The sequence below is a fragment of the Hyla sarda genome, chromosome 4 (genome assembly GCF_029499605.1).
Source record: "Hyla sarda isolate aHylSar1 chromosome 4, aHylSar1.hap1, whole genome shotgun sequence".
NCBI lineage: Eukaryota > Metazoa > Chordata > Amphibia > Anura > Hylidae > Hyla > Hyla sarda.
Genome location: NC_079192.1, coordinates 153,096,375 through 153,119,802, shown reverse-complemented (window position 1 = coordinate 153,119,802; position 23,428 = coordinate 153,096,375). Strand labels below are relative to the sequence as shown.

General features: G+C 43.4%; 1 protein-coding gene across 1 annotated transcript in view; it reads right to left on the bottom strand.

Moving 5' to 3' along the window:
- LIPC (lipase C, hepatic type) overlaps positions 1-23,428 on the bottom strand; it is a 187,358-nt gene that overhangs the window by 42,346 nt on the left and 121,584 nt on the right. Inside the window, exons 4-6 of the mRNA XM_056572424.1 lie at positions 9,158-9,348; positions 7,085-7,264; positions 1,031-1,148 (exon numbers count right to left, since the gene is read on the bottom strand). Of these exons, the coding sequence (XP_056428399.1) occupies positions 1,031-1,148; positions 7,085-7,264; positions 9,158-9,348 (489 nt within the window). The remainder of the gene's footprint in view (positions 1-1,030; positions 1,149-7,084; positions 7,265-9,157; positions 9,349-23,428) is intronic.

The following is a 23,428-nucleotide window of genomic DNA, read 5'->3' as shown; positions in this document are numbered from 1 at the left end:
ACTGAGCACATGTGACAGACGTAACAGAATCTGGAGACACCGTGGAGAGCATTCTGCTGTCTGCAACATCCTCCAGCATGACCGATTTGGCGGTGGGTCAATAATGGTTTTGGGGTGGCCGCACAGCCCTACATGTGCTTGCCAGAGGTAGTCTGACTGCCATTAGGTACAGAGATGAGATCTTCAGACCCCTTGTGAGACCATATGCTGGTGCGGTTGGCCCTGGGTTCCTCCTAACGCAAGACAATGATAGACCTCATGTGGCTGGAGTGTGTCAGCAGTTCCTGCAAGAGGGAGGTATTGATGCTATGAACTGTCCCGCCTGTTCCCCAGACCTGAATCCGATTGAGCACATTTGGGACATCATGTCTCGCTACATCCACCAATGCCACGTTGCACCATAAACTGTCCAGAAGTTGGCAGATGCTTTAGTCCAGGTCTGGGAGGATATCCCTCAGGAGACCATCCGCCACCTCATCAGGAACATGCCCAAGTGTTGTAGGGAGGTCATATGGGTACGTGGAGGCCACACACACTACTGAGCCTCATTTTGACTTGTTTTAAGGACATTACATCAAAGTTGGATCAGACTGTAGTGTGGTTTTCCACTTTAATTTTGAGTGTGACTCCATATCCAGACCTCCATGGGTTGATAAATTTGATTTCCATTGATAATTTTTGTGTGATTTTGTTGTCAGCACATTCAACTATGTAAAGACAAAAGTATTTCATACAATTAGTTCATTCATATGTAGGATGTTATCATAGTGTTCCCTTTATTTTTTTGAGCCGTGTAGATAACAGTTGGAGTTCTGTGCTTTAATATAAACGAAATGTACTTTTCTTTTTTTTTACATTAGGTAGAACGATTGCACTCTAGCGGTGCCTATAAGTAATAATGGGGACTGGATGTGACTCCTGGAAACACCCTATTTATTACACAGTGCTATATGGGATTGTGTATGGAATTTGTCAATACGTTATTGCAATGAGTTGTTTTGCAGGATTGTAGTAAATAATTACACATTACCTGTAATTCTTCCGATCTTGTCTGATCCACTAATATAACTGCCAGCAAATCCTGATACATGAGCTCCAAGGCTGTACCCAATCAAATGAACATTACTTCTAGGAAATTGGATGGATGACTGGAAAACATCATGAATTAGAGATCAAGACAACTGCTAGATGAGCACAGGACAATGTTTGCTATTGAGAACACAGTACAATTAAAATGATATCTGAAGAAAAGAAATGGCTGTCCCAGTTGTACTGTAAAACAGGGTTTAGTGCAGTTTTTCCAGATATACAATGTTGGTGAACACAATTTTCAGGATTCGGCTGAAGTAGCAAAGTGCTGCTACTGTCTGACAGATTAACGTATAGTTTTACCCTTAAAGTGGTGTTCCAGTATAGAATACCCATTATCATATACCTTATCATGCCATTTTACGTTAAATGGGGGGGGGGGGGGGGGGGGGGGGTTGTCCCTGTGTGGAAACTCTTGCCTAGAGTACAGCAATTACAAAGCCTGTCTCTCACTCTAACGGACCTGTCCTGTCTAACACATAGAACACATTGATTGAAGTAGGGATTGTGTAATACTTAATTTTCCCTGTGGTGGCGCTGCAGGTACATTTAACAAATGCTGCCAGGTTTTCTTTCCTTCATTACAGCTGATCACTGGAGGTTCTGGCAGAGGAACACTATATGATCAGCCTATTGTCAAGGGATCTATCTAACAAATGGGTGTTGTCCAAAGTGGAGAATCCCATTCCATGTATCAGTAAGTTGTATTATTAGTCACATTGTAACCAGAGGTTGTTAGCAGTCTATTGTCCCCATGACTCAATAATTTGATTCCCTTTAAAGTGTACCTGTCATGTAAAAAAAAAAAAAAAAACTTTTGCCATGTCACAGAAACATGTCAAAAGTTTTCATCCTTCGAGGTTTCATTGCTGAGACCTCCACCAATCAGGAGAATGACTGGGGAGATGCACGCAGTATCGCGCTTCAATTCCCTGCTGATCTAGATCTCCATCCTGTGGCCCCATTATAAGTCTATAGGGCTGTCCAAAGAAGCCTGACAGAGATTGCAGAGAGCTGAGAAGCAAAGTTTGCTAGTGTGATTCTCCCTGCTAGTTCTCTTGATTGGTGGGGGTCTCAGTACTGAGACTCCGATTGATCAAAACTTTTCACACATGTCTGGGACATTTTTTTTTAAATGACTAGTACAGGTGACAGGTTAATGCAATGCAATCTGCAACTGACATGAAGATTCCATTTCGACTTGAAACAAAGGTTCTGCAACAATTTAAGTATCTACTATACAGAAACACTTATAGGGGTACTCCGCTGCCCCAGCGTGATGCCACAGCCACGCCCATTGTGATGCCACACCACACCCCCTCAATGCAAGCCTATGGGAGGGGGTGTGGTGGCCGCCACGCCCTCTCCCTTGAACTTGCATTGAGTGGGTGTGGTGTGACGTCACAGGGTGCGTGACTGTGATGTCACAACCCCAGCTGCCCGCACCTAGCGTTCTAAAAGAATGCTGGGTGCTGCACAGAGATCCCGGGGTTCCCAGCGGCGGGGGCCCCATGATCAGACACCTTATCCCCTATCCTTTAGATAGGGAAGGATAAGATGTCTAGAGGCGGAGTACCCCTTTAAATCCTACAAACAAAACAACCATACAAAAAAAGGAGGCTAATGAACTCTTTATAATTCCACATCTACATCTAAAAATTCCTATTGTAGCAGTTCTCTTATACATATACAGTTCAGGTTCATTAAAGGGGTCCTTCCCTTTTTTAGGGCACAATAACTTTTTTCCTCTTCTCAGGTATTTCTGTTCTAGCTGTGTTGTCGTACAGTAATACTACTCTTATACAGGAAAGGTAAAACGTTCCATCATCTTTCTATATAGACCGGCATGGCTTGAAAAAAATCATTTCCTTTCTTTATGATTCTTTTTGTGAGCAAACTGCTTCCCAGCTACTGGGAATGACAAGTCACCAATGCAAATGAGAAAGCAGAAGCTAAGGTAAATAAATATAGCTGTTATATTTTACAATGCAAATGTTTGTGCTGGCACCAGTACACCGCAGAATAGTTAACTTAGCTGAACATCTTGAGGCTGATTATATGGCCGCTGAACTACTGCTTTAACAATGCCATAAAATAAGAGGAAAGGAGTAAATCTGGCAGGTGCATTACTATCCAGAAGGAAAGAAATACAGTTCTGAGCTGGACACCAAATAGACGGAAATACACGTCTGCCACTTGTTATCTCAGTCACTCTCCGCTCTTAGCCATAGACTATATATTGTGATATGGCAATAAAATCATTTTTGTTTATGACTAATCTGGGTTTTGCATTCTATTTTTATTGTGCAGTAATTTACTCCTCTATGAAGCTTACAGTCAGAAACAAAGTGAGAATTATTGAGATTGTGCTATCACAAATAACATTTGGTTTATACCATAAAGGCTAGGATTCCACTAAGGTTTTTGCATTGCATTTTTTTAGGCTTAAAAATCCCAGAAAAACTGCCACTGTTTTTCCCTTTGTTTTGGTGTTTTTTCTGGTGTTTTTTTACCTTTCTGTGGAATTTGCCTTCTTTGGCCCCTTTGGCGTTTTTTTTACAAAATTTGTTGGGTACCAAAAAAAAAAAAAAAAAGAATACAGTAGGAATGGAAATTTTATTTATTTTAACAAAAACATTTTTTTTTATAAGGAAATTTGAATTAATTTTTAATAAAGTGTGTGTGTTTCACTTTTTTCCATGATGGGAGTAGTATTACCTGTACTAATAGACATATCACCCCGGGTGTTACTTCTAACACCCAATGCGATCGTCCATAATATAGCAGAGATGCGGAGCGGCTCTATACAGCGCTCACATCTCTGCATTATACTCCTGCCAGTGATGTGAATAGAAATTCACATCACTCATTCATATATTCCACCCAGAGTGGGGATTGGCCGGATGGTTGCAGCCAATCACTGCTCTCAGCGGGAATTATGAATGAGTAATGTTCTATTCACATCACTGGCCGGAGTATAGTGCAGAGATGTGAGTGCAGGAGAAAGCCGCTCTGCATCTCTGCAATAGATAGGATGATCACTTCGGGTGTCAATAGTGACATCCGCTGTGATCTGTCCTTAACTGCAGGTACTACTACTCCCAACATGAAGCATACTCTACTCCATTCTGGGAGCTGTAGTACCTGCATTATTAGACAGATCGCAGCGAGTGTCACTTCGTACACCCGCTGTGATCTTCCTGTATGATGACAAAATGGGGGCCGCTGTGTTTTTAAAGGGAACCTTACAGACAGAACATGCTGCTGTTCCTGAGGGCAGCACAATATAGACAGGCATGCCATTTCAAGTGGTATGTCGCTTCTGCAAGTATGTACAGTAGTTTAGTCAAACTTACATACCGCACTGTGAGAGAGGAGTCCAGCATATTTAGGCACCGCTCCCCTGCCCATCTGCTAATGACTGACAGGCTTCACTCTATGTACAGTGAATGGGAGAATCTGGATTAATAAGTCAGATTCATCACTTGCCGCACTGGGCGCATACTGCAGACTTCAACATGTACTATGTATTTGTATATGAAAGACTGCTGGAATCAGCATGTCCGCATGGTAGCATGGTACGGTGGCGGACATGCTGTTTCCAGCAGTCTTTCATATGCAGATACATAATACATGTTGAAGTCTGCAGTATGAGCCCAGTGCGGCAAGTGATGAATCTGACGTATTCATCCAGATTCTCCCATTCACTGTACATAGAGTGAAGCCTGTCAGTCATCAGCAGATGGGCAGGGGAGCGGTGCCTAAATATGCTGGACTCCTCTCTCACAATGCTGTATGTAAGTTTGACTAAACTACTGTACATACTTGCAGAAGTGGCAGACCGCTGGAAATGGCATGCCTGTCTATATTGTGCTGCCCTCAGCAACAGAAGCATGTTCTGTCTGTAAGGTTCCCTTTAAAAACACAGGGGCCCCCAATTTCTCAGTCACATATGTATGTTTTTATGCACCAATTATATCTTCCTGTATAATGTATAGATGTGGGCGGCCGCTCTTCTATGGTCCCCTGCACTGACGTATATATACACCTATTCAAATTTACCACAGAGAGTTGTGATTGGCTGGAACCATGTGGCCAATCACAGCTCTCTGCAGGAAATATGAATAGGTGCATATATACGGCAGTGCAGGGGACCATAGAAGAGCGGCTGCCCACATCTATACCTTATACAGAAGGATCGCAACGGACCCAGGACGATCTGTCAATTAGTGCAGGTAACTACTACTCCTATCATGGAACAGTGTGTTCCATGATGTGAGTAGAAGTACTACCTAAAAAAATGCAAAAAAAAAAAGTTAAACACACACACTACATTTTTATTATTGTCGGCTACATTTTTAGTGCCCTGCCCGCACACATAAATTGATCCCTGTTTAAAAATGTATAAAAATGTTGTGTTAAAAAAGATTAATTTTGTTAAATACAATTTTTTCCATCACTACTGTATCTTTTTTATAATTTTTTTTAATGGTACCCTACAAAATTTTATTTAAAAAAAAGGTATCTCCATCACTTTTTTGGATCGCTAAACTCCAAAAAAGAATAAAAACCGCCTGCAAAAATGTCAAAAGTTAAAACCCGCTCATGGATCCTCTTGTGGGAGAGTCTAACACTATAAAGGAAATCTGTCACATTGAAAATACAGTCCAAAAAAATCCATATAGTTTTGTTGGAAAAGTTCCAGAATAACTTGTCATTTATTCCTATAATTTCTGCCCATTCTTGGCCAAAGTAATCATGTAGGCGGTCCTACTCAGTGGTTGACACAGACAGCTGTCAATCACTGAGTAGCACCGCCCATATGACTACTTAGCCCAGAATGAGCTGAGGTTTACATTATAAAATGGCGAGTTATCCTGGAACTTTTCCAACAAAACTATATATCAATCTGCTCAGTGCCTCCTGCTCCATAACATGATGCCTGCAGTATAAAATACATTTTTAACATGACAGGTTCTCTTTAATGGGGAAAAACAGGAGGTTAAGTACTGGTGGATACTAACACAAATTATTAGTTCTTTGTGACAGAATTGAATATCAAAGGACAAATAAAAGTTTCAGCATGTGATACACTTGGCTACTTCCCCTGAATGAATCCTTAGCATATTACCCATGTACACTTGCTCTCCACTGCTCTAAAATAATAAATGATCTTTATATATTTATGTGTTAATACCGCAGTGTATATAACAAGTTGAGTTTCCTATACTATTTGTTGGGTATTTATTGGTATTCATCATTCTGCTAAATGCTTCCCAAAGCCTGAGCTCTTAGGTGACAACTTATTATTGTGAATGACATGAATGACAGGATACTAGCACAGTGGGTGATAACTAGGGAGGTAGATTCATCTTCAGCAATAATTATAGTCATTTCTTTTTTTATATTTCCTTAGCTACATCTTATCTTGTGCATCATTTTACCATCAATGTTATTCATAATGCACACTGGTTCATGTAGAAAACAACATAGTCACTGGCTAATGGAAAAAAGCCATCCTGCAATATCCAGAATTATTTTCATAAAAGCCATGACTTCAATAACTATTACTTATGCTGGATTCCTTTCGTTCCAAGAACAGACATCTTTAAAAGTAATGTTTACTTACTGCTGTATCTTATTAAGTTTGGATCAATGACTGTTTCCTTGGTATTAGTATAACCCAAATAAAAAAAGAATATCAATTACATAATGTTTACAGAGATTGCCATCATTTTTTCTCTAGGGGGAAGGGGATAAAGCAGACATATCTGGTAGTGGCTTATTTTCTGAGAACAAAACAATTGCGCACAATGAAATCCAACATACCTGACCTGAACCCCATACACATTACATGTTCGAACACTCCCACTTTAATTCATCGGAACCCACTGAAATTGGGTGTAGACAACATTGTTCTAATGTACATTACCAACCTTTATGTGGTGTTTACACTATCATTTAAACACTTTTGACCACCCAGTTGTAATCTTACTTCAAGCCATTCCAGAAATTCTGCCATCTCTAGACCAATAAATCGGGCATTCTGTACTGCAACTGCATAATGTACATGGGCAGAAGACAGCCAGTCCACGATGATGACATTAATCTGCTTATTACTGGATTTAAATGCAGAAGCCATCTTTGGTATCCAAGCTTCCAGAGTTCCATCAAGCTAGAAACAAACACAGCAAAGATGTTAGAAACGATGACATGCATTAACATGCAATGCTTCTAAATGTTAATATATATATATATATATATATATATATATATATTGCATAGTCACAATAAGAGAATAATGATTGTTAAAGTTTTCTGTTGACGACTCTATATGAAGGGTTGTTGCTATGCTGCACCCATACACAATAGCTGCATATGGATGAAGCATAGCGCCGTCCCTCACAACTCCTGATGCTTTCTATCTTTAATATAGAGATACCAGATTTTGTACACAATGCCAGAGATAGAGAGCACCAGGTATGGCATTCGGTAAAGCTGTTTACATATACACAGTACTGGGAACATCCTGCTCCTGCCAGTACTTAGCTGAGTGAGTACTGACAGTAGCAGAGGATGGTAGAGCGTAACCAACACTGATTGCTCAACTGTTCCCGGTGCTGTGTATCTGTAAATAGCTTTTCTGGATGCCGTACCCGGTTCTCTCTATCTCTGGCATTAGGTACAGCATCTGAAATAGCTATATAGAGATTGAGAGCAAGGAGGGACAGTGCAGAGAGCTACTGTGCAGCATAACAACGGCTGTTTAGAATTTGTGATTGGGTACCTGTTTAGTTGCAGTTTTAACTCGCAGAAATTAAGTATAAACTTTTATGACAGTGACACTTTAATTGACACTATTTTGGGGTATATACAACATTTTGTTTGTATATTTAACTTCCAAATTCCACAGTTTGGACATAGCCTTATAACCTGTTGGTAAGAAACTGGCAGGCAATATACTAGGCCATTTACAAAGAGTTTCTACTCACCCAATTCATAAAACTCTTCTGTTCCCAGGTCCTCTCTATTCAAGGTATATAGCAGCTTGTAGAAAGATAAATACTTCATCCAGCACATGGAGATAAAACTAGAACTTCTTTATTTTCAAATCCAGATTAAAACCTGCACAACACCCAAGGGCAACATACACCTTCTCCCATGTCTCGAGCACATGTACACTATTTATTGTAGCCATTAGTCTCACGCCCCTAGTCTCATGCGCAAGAAATATTAGGCCATTCCTTTATTATATATTCATGCTAAGCCTGATGTTTGTTAGGCTTTCCCAATGCAATGGAAACTTGGCTCTCTGTCATTGCTATTGAACCTGGCATCTAAAGGGATAAACAGCTGGAATCAGAGCTACATGTAATATGGGCCATTGCAGTGAAATGTACATCCAGCCCCCTAGAAGATGAAGGGTACACATATACTGGACATAATATTACATTTTTGAAGTCAGAACATCTCAGGCATTTCAAATATCATACTAGGTGACAGACATAAAAGATTTTATATCACATATTTCCATCTCCCTCGTTTTATGAGGTTTGAAAAACCTAAGAGCCAATCGTTTCTAACCATAAGCTAGACGTTAAGGTCCCATAGGTACAGGACTGTTCAGTTGTGCACTCGGTGGTTCCTTAGACCCACATCACAGTCTGAGCTCCACCATCATTCCATAAATTAGGTTCATATGAGTTCATAATATGTCCAAATGTGGAAAGGGGTTAAAGGGATATTTCAGCCAATTATATTTATCAAGATTCATACAAACGTCACCTTATTAAGGTTGTACTGGTAGGAGTATGGGCCAGGGAGCTAAATATTTATCATCTATGCACTTAGGCTTGGTTGACATTATTTTGATGAGTGTTATTAGCCAAAACCCAGAGTGAAGCCGACACAAAGAAATACTATAATGTACAGATTTTCACCTTTTTCATATTTTTGGATCCAGGCTGGTTTTGAAATGAAAAGTTGTTATGATGAGACTACCCCATTAAGTTTATACAGTTTTAAATAACAATAAAAAAAGAATATAAAAGCAGAATGAAATACATACCGACCATCCATGTACTATCATTACAAGGGGAAGAGTAGCATTGAAGGCACAACTTTCTAGGGTGTCAGGCTGTCCTGTTACAATTGGACACATATTATTGACTATCCCTTCATTATACAGCAAAAATTTGGCCTTCTTAGTACTTGGATCCATTTTGTTCTGTATTTGCTTGCGCTGTCCTTCTCTGTACTCTACAAAAACATATTTTTTTATAAGCAAAATAAAGCTCTAGTAATATGGAAGCACAGATTCCAATACTTATCAATCGAGAGAAAACTTTAACAAAACACATACCCATGGAACTCATTTATCACATAAGTCAATAGTATAGATCATAATATAAAACTAGAATCATATAATAAACACTATAAATATTAATGCAGTTTTACCCTATTTGCCTAATATAGCCACAACCTCATACTAGTTTTCCATTAAGGCCTTTACAGAGAAGCTTTAAAGGGGTACTCCGCTGTAAGCATCTTATCCCCTATCCAAAGGATAGGGGATAAGATGTTAGATTGTGGGGGTCCCTTTGCTGGGGAACCCCGCGATCTCTGGGCCGGCAGCAGCGACATTCGGAACACGGAAGTTTGCAGGTCCCGCTACGCCCCCTACATTCATGTCTATGGGAGGGGGTGTGATGGCTTGTACATAGCCGTCACGCCTCCTCCCATAGATGTGAATGGAGGAGGCATGGCGGCCGTCATCGCCAGTCATTGGTCATGGAGTGGAGTTCACACCGTGCACCGAATGACAAGGGTGCCACATCGGGGATCGCGGGGGTCCCCAGTGGCGGGACCCCCGCAATCTAGCATCATATCCCCAATAAGATGTTTACAGCGGAGTACCCGTTTAAAGGGGTACACCAGTGGAAAACATTTTTTTTAAATGAACTGGTGCCAGAAAGTTAAACAGATTTGTAAATTACTTCTGTTAAAAAATCTTTACCCTTCCAGTACTTATTAGCAGCTGTATGCTACAGAGGAAAGTCTTTTCTTTTTGAATTTCTTTTTTGTCTTGTCCAGTGTTCTCTGCTGATACCTGATGCCCATATCAGGAACTGTCCAGAGCAGGAGAAAATCCCCATTGCAAACCTATGCTGCTCTGGACAGTTCCTGACATGGACAGAGGTGTCAGCAGAGAGCACTGTGGACAGGACAAAAAATAAATTCAAAAAGAAAGCATACAGCTGCTACTAAGTAGTGGAAGGGTAAAGATTTTGTAATAGAAGTAATTTACAAATCTGTTTAACTTTCTGGCACCAGTTCATTAAATAAAAAAATGTGTTCCACTGGAGTATAGTTGATATCAACATCAATTGATACACTAAACATTTACATGTTACATAGTTAAGGAATTCCCTTAACCCCTTAACGACAATGAATGTAAATGTACGTCATGGTGACGTGGTACTTAACGCACCATGACGTACATTTACGCGCCGACATGATCGCGAGCACCGGAGCGGTGCTCGCGTCATGCCCGGCAGGTCCCGGCTGCGATCAGCAGCCAGGGACCTGCCGGAAATGGTGGACATCCGCGATCGAGCGGATGTCTGCCATTAACCCCTCCGATGCCGTGATCAATACAGATCACAGCATCTGCAGCATTGCGGTACTTAGAACGGATGATCAGATCACCTGCGGCGCTGCCGCGGGGATTCGATCATCCAGCATGGTGGCCGGAGGTCCCCTCACCTTGCTCTGGCCGTCTCCCGGGGTCTTCTGCTCTGGTCTGAGATCAAGCAGACCAGAGCAGAAGATCACCGATAATACTGAGCAGTGCTGTGTCCAATACATAGCACTGCACAGTATTAGCAATCTCAACTGATTGCAATGAATAGTCCCCTATGGGGACATAAAAAGTGTAAAAAAAAGTAAAAAAATGTAAAATAAAAAAGTAAAAAAATTTCAAAAATCCCCTCCCCCAATAAAAAAGTAAAACATCCGTTTAACCCCAAAAAAGCGTAAAAAAAAAAATTAATACACATATTTGGTATCGCCACGTGCATAAAAGTCTGAACTATTAAAATATATTGTTAATTATCCCATACGGTGAACGGCGTAAACGTAAAAAAATAAAAAAAAGTCCACAATTGCTGCTTTTTTGTCACATTTTATTCCAAAAAAATTTATAAAAAATTTATAAAAAGTAAAACCTAAGCAAAAGTGATACTGATAAAAACTACAGATCATGGCGCAAAAAATGTGCCCTCATATCGCCCCATATACGGAAAAAGGAGGAAGTTATAGGTAGTCAAAATAGGGCAATTTTAAACATACTAATTTTGTTAAAATGGTTTGAGATTTTTTTTAAGCGGTACAATTATAGAAAAGCATATAACATGGGTATCATTTTATTCGTATTGACCCGCAGATTAAAGAAAACATGTAATTTTTACCGGAAAGTGTACAGCGTGAAAACAAAACCTTCCAAAATTTGCTAAATTGCGGTTTTCTTTTCAATTTTCCCACATAAATAATATTTGTTTGGTTGCGCCGTATATTTTATGGTAAAATAAGTGATGTAATTACAAAGTACAATTGGTGACGCAAAAAACAAGCCCTCATATGGGTCTGTGGATGGAAATATAAGAGAGTTAGGATTTTTAGAAGGCGAGGAGGAAAAAACGAAAATGCAAAAATAAAATTGGTCTGGTCCTTAAGGCCAAAATGGGCCTGGTCCTTAAAGGGTTAAAGATACATTCACCTTCAGTATATCACATCTACCCTGCAAGAAGCTCGACTACAATTCCGAATGAACTTCACCATGTTAGAGGGGCACAGAGCACTTCGGTTGCCCCTCTTAATGGTGGCACCACTTAGGCTCTAACATCAAAAGGCTTGTGACCTCCACAAATCTTAATATTAATTAAATAGTGATAGTACTCAAACATGATATAGCCCTGTTATCACATTAATTTATGTATGGCACTAATATTTGGTTTCTGTAGATGGCCGTGTTTGGGTACTGTGTTGTATTTAGACACTTAGACGATATATTATTATCTCTGCAGTTAAAGGGAAGATTTACTAACACAATTATATTACAATAATGTTTTGTTGCTGTAATAAAAAATGTTATGCCCCTGTATGAGCTGCCAACAAGAGAGGTAAAAGAGAGTTGAGAAATGTCTCAAGCAAATTCATGAGTGCAAAACAGGTTGGGACTATTCAAACTCCTTAATGTATGGAATGACACATATTTTAGATATTGAAAAAAAAAGGATCATTGAGAAGGTTGGAGAAAGATTTTATTCAGTAAACACGATCAATGTACAGAGTTGGGGGCGCCCCATTCATATTGGATTACTGTCTCATCCCTGTTATGATCGTGTACAGGAATATGGACACTCTGCAATCTGTTTGACATAGGCTAGACTGGAGTGTGGAGTCTAAGGAATTCCCGGCCCCCAGAATAGTCATCAAGTATCTAGATGAGGTATGGTCAGGGACAGAGCCAATGGCATTCACCAGAAAAGTAGCCAGTATACAATAGGATGAGACAGGAGGAAAGTCTTAAAGGGGTACTCCATTGGAAAACATTTCATTTTAAATCAACTGGTGCCAGAAAGTTGAATAGATTTGTAAATCACTTCTATTTAAAAATCGTAATCCTTACAGTACTTAGCTGCTGTAAGCTCCACAGGAAGTTCTTTTCTTTTTGAATTTCCTCTTTGTCTGACCACAGTGCTCTCTGCTGACACCTCTGTCCATTTTAGGAACTGTCCAGAGCAGGATAGGTTTTCTATGGGGATTTGCTCCTACTATGGACAGTTCCTGACATGGACAGAGGTGTCAGCAGAGAGCACTGTGGTCAGACTGAAAGGAAATCCAAAAAGAAAAGAACTTCCTGTGGAGAATACAGCAGCTGGTAAGTACTGGAAGGATTAAGATTTTTAAATAGAAGTAATTTACAAATCTGTTTAACTTTCTGGCACCAGTTGATTTAAAAACAAATGTTTTCCAGTGGAGTACCCCTTTAAGCAAGCCGTAGATCAGGGTCAGAAGTAGCACTGCAGATACCAAGTGCTTCAGGCATCACCCACATCACTTTTAACCCATTACTGCTGCAGTGACTTTCATTTTTTGCTTTATAAAGGCATAGTGAAGTGAATACAATAGTTTTCTCCCAAAAGAGATGAGCGAATTGAAGCTGACAAATCCAAATTCATTACGAATTTCATGAAAATATTTGATTCGCAATGAATGTGAATATCACTGCGATTCTATCGCGTGAATCGCTTCATTAAACTCCATCTAGTGCGGTCCAGGTTCCAGGGCATTTAAAATGGAAGATCCACATGTGAGGACATGGGGCAAGGAACTCTGGGAAGGTGGGTAGGCGGGATGACCCTGAATCACATGCAGGATGCAGCCATTCACCCCTGTCATGTCACAGTCCTATATAATCGGCAGCCATATTCTGGCTAGTCACTTCATTCATTACTACAGAGAGATAGGATGGGCAGCCTGTGTGTGTGTTACAGAGAAAAGCATTTTCCAGCAACATTTCACCTCCTAGTCACGTCAGCATTCTGATGGACGGAGAGCAGTGTTTTTTTTCACTGAAAAGGATTTTTTTTACTGCAGCCATTAACCTCCCAGTCACTTTCTACAGCATTGTATTAGAGAGAGGGGCAGATAGCTGTGTGTTGCCTCATAGATTTCAACAAGCTGTCTCAACTTCATAAACCTTAGCAGAGGAGGCAGGAATAATTTTTCAGTGCAATTCTGTGTCTTTGTTCCACAACAAATTATCTGCTGGTTATACAAGTCTGTAGACGGTATAATACTCAGCAGTCCAGTCCTAATAGTCTTTGACATAGTGCAATTTTTGGTTTAGTACACAGCTTTTGTGTGCTCCAGCACTGTTGTGTACTGCTGGTGTTGTGCAAAAACATGTTTTTTTTCTTTAAGCGTACGTTTCTGCCCTCATAAGTGCATACCACATACTTACATCTACGTAGTGTACTATTTTGTACCTGTTAAAATTTCAAGGGCCTAGATACTGTGAAAGGCCAGGGAAAAGTAATCACCAGCTGGTGTTTTACTTAAAAACTTTTTTTAAGCATACTGTAGCACATTTTTTTGCCCTCATAAGTGCATACCACATACCAACATCTAAGTAGTGTACTATTTTGTTCCTGTTAATCTGTCAAGGGCCTAGATACTGTGAAAGTCCAGGCAAAAGTAATCACTGGCTGGTGTTTTACTCCAATACATTTTTTTAAGCGTACTGTAGCACATTTTTCTGCCCTCTTTGTTCCACAACAAATGGTCTGCTGGTTATCCTAGTCTGTAGACGGTATAATAAATACCCAGCAGTCCATTCTTAGTAGTCTGAGAGAGAGTGCAATTTTGGGTTTAGTACTGTGTGCTGCATCACTGTTGTGTACTGCTGGTGTTGTGTAATAATACTTATTTTTAAGCATACTGTAGCGCATTTATCTGCCCTCATAAGTGCATACCACATACCTACATCTAAGTAGTGTACTATTTTGTTCCTGTTAATCTGTCAAGGGCCTAGATACTGTGAAAGGACAGCTAAAAGTACACACCTGCTGCTGTTCTAGACAGGGGCGAGTGGCAGCAGGAGTCACAGCGAGAGGCCTAAGCTCCCTGTATCAGCTAGCAGTCGTGTCTTGACCAGCAATCCATCTGCCGTCATCGATTGGTTAACACGGTCATCCACTTAATCAGAAGTGACATCTGAAAACCACAGTCAACAGTCGGTGGGTTCCTCAGACACAACCCTCAGTTGGCATGGGCCGGGGCAGTCCCTGTCCTCCCATTGCCTCAGTCCTATGCTGTGGGTTCAGCTACACTATTCAGTTAGGATGATCTAATAGAGGACAGTCAGCAGCTACTGTTCAGCCAAGAAGTGGAGGAGACAGTAGTGAAGTAGTGATGAGGAGAGTGACGTGGGAGGTGGTTTTGCCAGCATTCAGGCTCCTGAAGCAGACACTGTTGAGGAACCTGAGGAGGACATCAGTGAAGTGCAGACACTTGATGATGATGAAGCCGATTGCAATTGGGAGCCGGGTGCAGAAGGGGCTTCACATTCATCAGGAGAAGAGGGTTGCAGGTTGCCCGTGAGGCAGCAGCTGAGCCAGCAAAGTGGTAGCATGGTTGACAGTCAACATGGTGGCAGAAGTGGAAATTCTGGAGCTGCTTCGCAGCAGCCTACCTTCTCGGGTGGTAGTGGAACAGGGGTTCCTAGAGACGGCAGCAGTAGCAGTCAATTAGTGCGGACTGTTGGTGGTAAAAGCAGCTACTCGGCGGTGTGGCAGTATTTCATCAAGCATCCGCAACATGCAACATGTGTCGGCAGAAGGTGAAGCCTGGCCAGGTCCCAATGTTGGCACCAAGGCCCTGCATCAACATATGCTGCACCACCATAAAGGGCCTGGGAGAACCTAGCTCCGATGTAGTGGTCCAACCTGCTGCGTCACCCAGTGGCACGCCGCTCCCTCTTTCAGCCAGCCAAGGCTCCACCAGTGCAGAGACAACAGTATGCGCCTACTCATCCAATGGTGCAGAAGCTGACTGTGCTCCTGTCCAAGTTGCTGGTGCTGCAGTCCCTCCCTTTTCAAGTGATGGACTCTGCACCTTTCAGAGAACTGATGGCTTGTGCCGAGCCGAGGTGGAGAGTCCCAAGCCGTCATTTCTTTACGAAGAAGTCATTACCAGCCCTGCACATGCACACACTTGCCTGATGAAGTGCCCGCTACGGGCAGGAAACGCGTTGCTTCTATGTGCTTAAAATAAACATCTATATGTATTGAAGACTCCATGAACTTTTATCCACTGCTGTCCATGCGCCTGCAAAGAACCATGTTTGCTATTTTTCATTGCTGCACAATTTTGTGGAAGAAGAGGTGGGCCAGTCCTTGAGCCTGTCAGTGTATACCAAAGTGCATGGCAGCGCCGATGTCTGGAGCTGTAACTATGGTCAGGGAAATGCTTGTCCTTTATGGCTCACTGGGTGAATGTGGTACCTGCACAGCCACAATACCAACTTGGACAGGTCACGCCGCTTCCTCCTCCACGCTCTTAGGCCGTTGGTCCTGTGACAGTGTGCAAATCTGCCTCCTTATTCTCCACTGTGTCCTCAGCCTCCACTGCACTGACAAGTCTCAGTGCCCCTACAGCATACCATGGGTGCAGGACACAGCGGCTTCACATGGTTTGCCTTGGCAAACGGAGTGACACGGGAGGAACTGCTAAAAGTAATTCATAAAGAAATCGGAGCATGGCTTACTCCAAGAAAACTGGAAATGGGAACCATGGTGACGGAAAACGGGAAGAACATCTTGTCTGTGCTGCGACAAGGCAGGCTGAGCCATGCTCCCTGTATGGCACACGTGTTCAATGTGGTTGTCAAGCGGTTCCTGAAGTGTTCCCCCCACCTGCAAGACATCCTAACAAGACATCCTAACAACTTTCCATGCACTTTAGCCACTCGTACACCACAAAGAACACCCTCTTTGAGCTGCAGTGTCAGAATGGTATCCCCCAACATTGTCTTATTTGCTACGTTGCCACACATTGGAATTCCACCCTCCATATGTTGGACTGACTATACGAACAGAGAAAAGCCATTACCGATTTCTTGAATATCCAAGCAGATAGTGGGACTCCTCTGTGTAACTTCAATGTCAACCAATGGCAGCTCAAACGTTACACCTGCCGTTTGCTCAGGCCCTTTGAAAAAGCCACATTATTAGTCAGTCACCAGGATTGTATGATAAACGACGTCATTCCACTGCTTCATTTCCTACAACACATGTTGGAAAAGATGGCTGGTCAGGGCAATGGAGACATGGCACCAACATCTCACGCCCACATGAGCCCTGTGGGGGCTGAACTGGAGGAGGAGGAGAGCACAGTTTAGGTTTTTCTAGTCATCTGACAGGAGAGGAGGAGCAGGAGCTGCCAGAGGAGCTAGAGGGTTATGAGGAAGGCGAGATAGAGGACCCATGCACACCGTGGCAGTATGCAGTGGAGATGGAGTCAGGGAGTCCCTCCAAGTCACTTGCACAAATGGCACAATGCATGCTGACTTGCTTGTGTAGTGACCGCCGAATTGTCACCATTCGGCAGCGGGATGACTTCTGGCTCTCCTCCTTATTGGACCCTTGTTACCGCCACAAAATGGGGGCCTTTTTTACACCCACTGAGAGGGAGGACAAAGTGACCTACTAGAGAGACATCCTATGTAGTTAGTTGGCCAATGCCTATTGGCACTATCGTCCATCCTCTCGTAGTTCTGACTCGGGGGGCCCTCTGCGCTCACCTTCCACTGCCATGGCTGCTGGGGAGGGGTGGGGTGGCAAGAGCAGTACCAGCTCCATTAGCAGCAGCCAGAGTGTACAGTTGCTGATGAGTACCTTTCTTCACCTGCATAGGGAAGCAACTCATCAGCAGCAGGTAGACATGGAGCAGGACCTGAACCAGCAGGTGGTGGCATTCCTTGACATGACCATGCCAACACACCTTGAAGATCTGCTGGACTTCTGGGCAGCCAAACTTGATTTTTGGCTGCAACTAGCAGAGTTTGCCCTGGAAAAGCTGTCCTGCCCGGCCAGTAGTGTGCCATCAGAGTGGGTGTTTAGTGCGGTGGGGGCCATAGTCACCCCAAGGAGAACTCGTCTGACCACAAAAATTGTGGAGAGACTGACCTTTGTGAAGATGAATCAGGCATGGATCAGCCGGGATTTCCACCCACCAATGCCTGATGCATCAGAGTAGATTGACTATGGTGCCACACCAACACTTCCCAAATATGGATAGTGCCAATCAGATTTAAGGCGCTGCTCCCCAGTTACAAACATTCCTCCGCATCAGACCTTTTTACACCCACCTTCGTCACCGGGTACTGGTATTGCCACCCACCGCACCACTCTGTCACTGGGTCACTTTGAGGACTCCTGATGCTGCTGCTGCCACCTCCAGGCTGTCTCATTCAGCCACTATATCGTCTCCTCATGCTTCTGCCAACTCCAGGCTGTGCCATTCAGCCACTATATGGTCGTCTCATATGCTGCCACCTCCAGGCTGTGCCATTCAGCCACTATATGGTCTCCTCATATTCTGACAACTCCAGGCTGTGCCATTCAGCCACTATATGTTCTACTCATGCTGCTGCCAACTCCAGGCTGTGCCATTCAGGAGAGGAATACCACCGTAAATTGGTCTTGGCAATAGCTTCTATATGTGGTACAGCTATCAGTGATGGGCCAGCTCAAACGCTTAAAGGGGTTATCCAGGAAAAAACTTTGCTTTATATATCAACTGGCTCCAGAAAGTTAAACAGATTTGTAAATTACTTCTATTTAAAAATCTTAATCCTTTCGGTACTTATGAGCTTCTGAAGTTTAGTTGTTCTTTTCTGTCTAAGTGCTCTCTGATGACACGTGTCTTGGGAACCGCCCAGTTTAGAAGCAATCCCCATAGCAAACCTCTTCTACTCTGTGCAGTTCCCGAGACAGACAGAGATGTCAGTAGAGAGCACTGTTGCCAGACAGATAAGAACAACTCCCCTTCAGCAGCTGATAATTATTGAAAGGATTTAATAAAAGTAATTTACAAATCTATAAAGAGAAATATATAACCAATCCTTCTAGGATTTTACCCCGAAGGGTACACAATGAATTCCAAAATAATATAGAGAAATTTCAATTTATATAAATTTTATTAGACATATATAAAACAATTATATGAAGTTATATAAAATTACTCTAATCCTGGCACAGATATGATAAAGGTGAATATTCCACTGGGCCCTAGTGGTACTAATCACCTAAAAAAGGAAGACTTTGTGTTCTGGCAACCATAAAATATGTAAAAAAATTAATTACCGTATATACTCGAGTATAAGCCGAGTTTTTCAGCACGATTTTTCGTGCTGAAAACACCCCCCTCGGCTTATACTCGAGTGAACTCCCCCACCCGCAGTGGTCTTCAACCTGCGGACTTCCAGAGGTTTCAAAACTACATCTCCCAGCAAGCCCGGGCAGCCATCGGCTGTCCGGGCTTGCTGGGAGTTGTAGTTTTGAAACCTCCGGAGGTCCGCAGGTTGAAGACCACTGCGGCCTTCAACATCATCCAGCCCCCTCTCACCCCCTTTAGTTCTGAGTACTCACCTCCGCTCGGCGCTGGTCCGGTCCTGCAGGGCTGTCCGGAGAGGAGGTGGTCCGGTGGGATAGTGGTTCCGGGCTGCTATCTTCACCGGGGGCGCCTCTTCTCCGCGCTGCGGGCCCGGCCTCAGAATAGTCACGTTGCCGTGACAACGACGCAGAGGTGCGTTCATTGCCAACGTACTTCTGCGTCGTTGTCAAGGCAACGCCTCTATTCCGGGCCGGAAGCGCGGAGAAGAGGCGCCCCCGGTGAAGATAGCAGCCCGGACCACCTCCTCACCGGACCACCTCCTCTCCGGACAGCCCTGCAGGACCGGACCAGCGCCGAGCGGAGGTGAGTACTCAGAACTAAAGGGGGTGAGAGGGGGCTGGATGATGTTGAAGGCCGCAGTGGTCTTCAACCTGCGGACCTCCGGAGGTTTCAAAACTACAACTCCCAGCAAGCCCGGACAGCCGATGGCTGCCCGGGCTTGCTGGGAGTTGTAGTTTTGAAACCTCTGGAGGTCCGCAGGTTGAAGACCACTGAGGGCGAATGATGAGAAGAGGATGATGAAGGGGGGGTGTGGGGATGAGGAAGGGGGGTGGGGATGATGAAGGGGGGGGGGTGTGGGATGATTACAAGGGGATGATGAAGGGGGGATGTGTGGGATGATAAGGGGATGATGAAGGGGGGATGTGCGGGATGATGACAAGGGGATGATGAAGGGGGGATGTGCGGGATGATAAGGGGATGATGAAGGGGGGATGTGCGGGATGATAAGGGGATGATGAAGGGGGGATGTGCGGGATGATAAGGGGATGATGAAGGGGGGATGTGTGGGATGATGACAAGGGGATGATGAAGGGGGGATGTGTGGGATGATGACAAGGGGATGATGAAGGGGGGATGTGTGGGATGATAAGGGGATGATGAAGGGGGGATGTGTGGGATGATGACAAGGGGATGATGATGAGGATGTTAATGACGGGTCTGGATGATGACAGGGGGGGATGAGGTATTTCCCACCCTAGGCTTATACTCGAGTCAATAACTTTTCCTGGCATTTTGGGTTGAAATTAGGGGTCTCGGCTTATACTCGGGTCGGCTTATACTCGAGTATATACGGTAATAAAAAATTATAAAAAAATACCAGTCTGGAAAAAGATATTATGTCCTTCTCTGATGCCGCTGATACAATATATCTTTGCGGTAAATATATGGATAGATTATATATCCACTGTGTGGTTACTTGTTTCAGTCTTTTTGACTAAGGCTTGGTTCACACTACGTTTTGTCCCATACGGGAGCGCATACGGCAGGGGGGAGCTAAAAGCTTGCGCTCCCGTATGTGACCGTATGCGCTCCCGTATGTCATTCATTTCAATGAGCCGGCTGGAGTGAAACGTTCGGTCCGGTCGGCTCATTTTTGCGCCGTATGCGCTTTTACAACCGGACCTAAAACCGTGGTCAACCACGGTTTTAGGTCCGGTTGTAAAAGCGCATACGGCGCAAAAATGAGCCGACCGGACCGAACGTTTCACTCCGGCCGGCTCATTGAAATGAATGACATACGGGAGCGCATACGGTCACATACGGGAGCGCAAGCTTTTAGCTCCCCCCTGCCGTATGCGCTCCCGTATGGGACAAAACGTAGTGTGAACCCAGCCTTATACAGGCTTTGGACTGATCTGTATTGAGTGCTGCTGTTACAATGTATCAGTTATATATTTCTCTTTACATATTATTTATTCCCGGCCGTTGGGGTTTCGACATATAACCAACTATATCCTCGGATTTTTAATTTGTGAGCTGCACACATTTTCTCTAATTTACAAATCTGTTTAACTTTCTGGAGCCAGTTGATATAAAAAATTAAGTTTATTCCTGGAATACCCCTTTAACCCCTTAAGGACCAGGCAATTTTTCACTGTAGGACCTGAGCATTTTTTGCACATCTGACCACTTTCACTTTAAGCATTAATAACTCTGGGATGCTTTTACCTTTCATTCTGATTCCGAGATAGTTTTTTCATGACATATTCTACTTTATGTTAGTGGTAAAATTTAGTTGATACTTCCATCCTTTCTTTGTGAAAAATTCCAAAATTTGATGAAAAAATAGAAAATTTTACATTACAATTTTACATTACAATTACATTACAATTTTACATACTACACAGTGTAAGCGGGTGTATATGTAGTGTTTTACCCTTTATTATGTGTTAGTGTAGTGTTTTTAGGGTACATTCGCACTGGCGGAGGTTTACAGTGAGTTCCCTGCTAGGAGTTTGCGCTGCGGCGAAAAATTTGCGGCAGCCCAAACTTCAAGCAGGGAACTTACTGTAAACCCGCCAGTGTGAATGTACCCTGTACGTTCACATGGGGGGCAAACCTCCAGCTGTTTCAAAACTACAACTCCCAGCATGTACTGACAGATGGGGAGTTGTACTTTTGCAACAGCTGGAGCCACACTGGTTGGAAAACCTTCAGTTAGGTTCTGTTACCTAACTCAGTATTTTCCAACCAGTGTGCCTCCAGCTGTTGCAAAACTACAACTCCCAGCATGTACTGATTACCGAAGGGCATGCTGGGAGATTTAGTTATGCAACAGCTGGAGGTACGCAACTACAACTCCCAGCATGCTGGAATTTGCAGTTTTGCAACATCTGTAGAGCTACAGTATAGAGACCATTGCAAACTGCGGCCCTCCAGATGTTGCAAAACTACAAATCCCTGCATGCCCAGACAGCAAACAGTTGTGTGAGCATGCTAGGAGTTGTAGTTTTGCAAGATCTGGAGGGCTATAGTTTAGAGACTACTGTATAGTGGTCTCAAACTGTAGCCCTCCAGCTGTTGCAAAACTACAAATCCCAGCATGCCCAAACAGCTGTCTGGGCATGCTGGGAGTTGTAGTTTTGCAACATCTGGAGGGCGACAGTATAGCGACCACTGTATAGTGCTCTCAGACTGTAGCCCTCCAGATGTTGCTGGGCAACTTACCGGCTTCTGTCATATACAGGGAGACAGCTGAACGACATCGCCGCCCGCCGATCTCAGACACCGATCGTCTCCCGCAGCCTCGCCTGCAGGGTAAGTGGACGTCGGCGCCGGTCCTCTGTCATTTCCCTGTTCTGCCCCGCCTATTGTGAGTGGGCAGAAAGGGGAAAACGAAAGTTAACCCCCCCGCCACCTATCTGCTATTGGTCGTCGATAGCAGGGATAGCAGGGGTGGCAACCCTGCCACCTCACTCCTATCCCTTCAGGGGGATTGTGGGTGTCTTGGACAACCGCGATCCCCCTTATATTTCGGGTCACCATTGACCGGGAAAGACCAGGAATCGCGCAAATCGCAAGTGTGAATTCACTTGTGATTTGCGCCGATCGCTGACATGGGGGGGGGTCTAATGATCCCCCTGGGCATTTGCGCGGGGTGACTGCTGATCCGGCCGGCGCGCGGCAGGGACCGAAATTCCCACGGGCGTACGTGCTTGGTCCTTAACTACCAGGATGCTTAGACGTACGCGTACGTCCATGATCCTTAAGGGGTTAAGTCCATTCCTGATCCGTATATATATTTGTGAAAGATCTCTTTCCATGTTAAATATGGCCCTACATGTTGAAACTTAGAGCAGTTATTCATAACATGAGGTTATGTTAGTTTCCAGAAAGTGCCTAATTCTAAGATATCCAAATGTTTCCTGTGATGGCAAGCCGTATTTACTCTGAAGTTTTGGAAATTATATTATCTTATCTTTTATATATGGTTGTTTAATTTGTGTTATACCCTTCTTTACCCACCCCGTAGATCCAAATTTGCAATTTTATGAGAGAGGAATTGCAAGGGGGTATGGTTCCTATATACCATTGAGGTGTATAGTTTGTGAATTATCTCCCAGCAGCGTATACCATTGACCATCAATGGGGTCATATCTATAATTTTTCCTCCTCTTCGAAATGAAAAAAAGAATAAGCAGCGTGTGTCCCTACTTTCAACATATGTCTGCTCAATCTGCACCCAGTGAATGCCATATGAACGTGTCCACCAGGCTACTATCGTCGCTATATAAAAATGAAAAACATTAGGTAAGCCAAGGCCACCCACTTTCTTATTCTTGGTCATTAAGGCTGCTTTCACACTATAAAATTCATC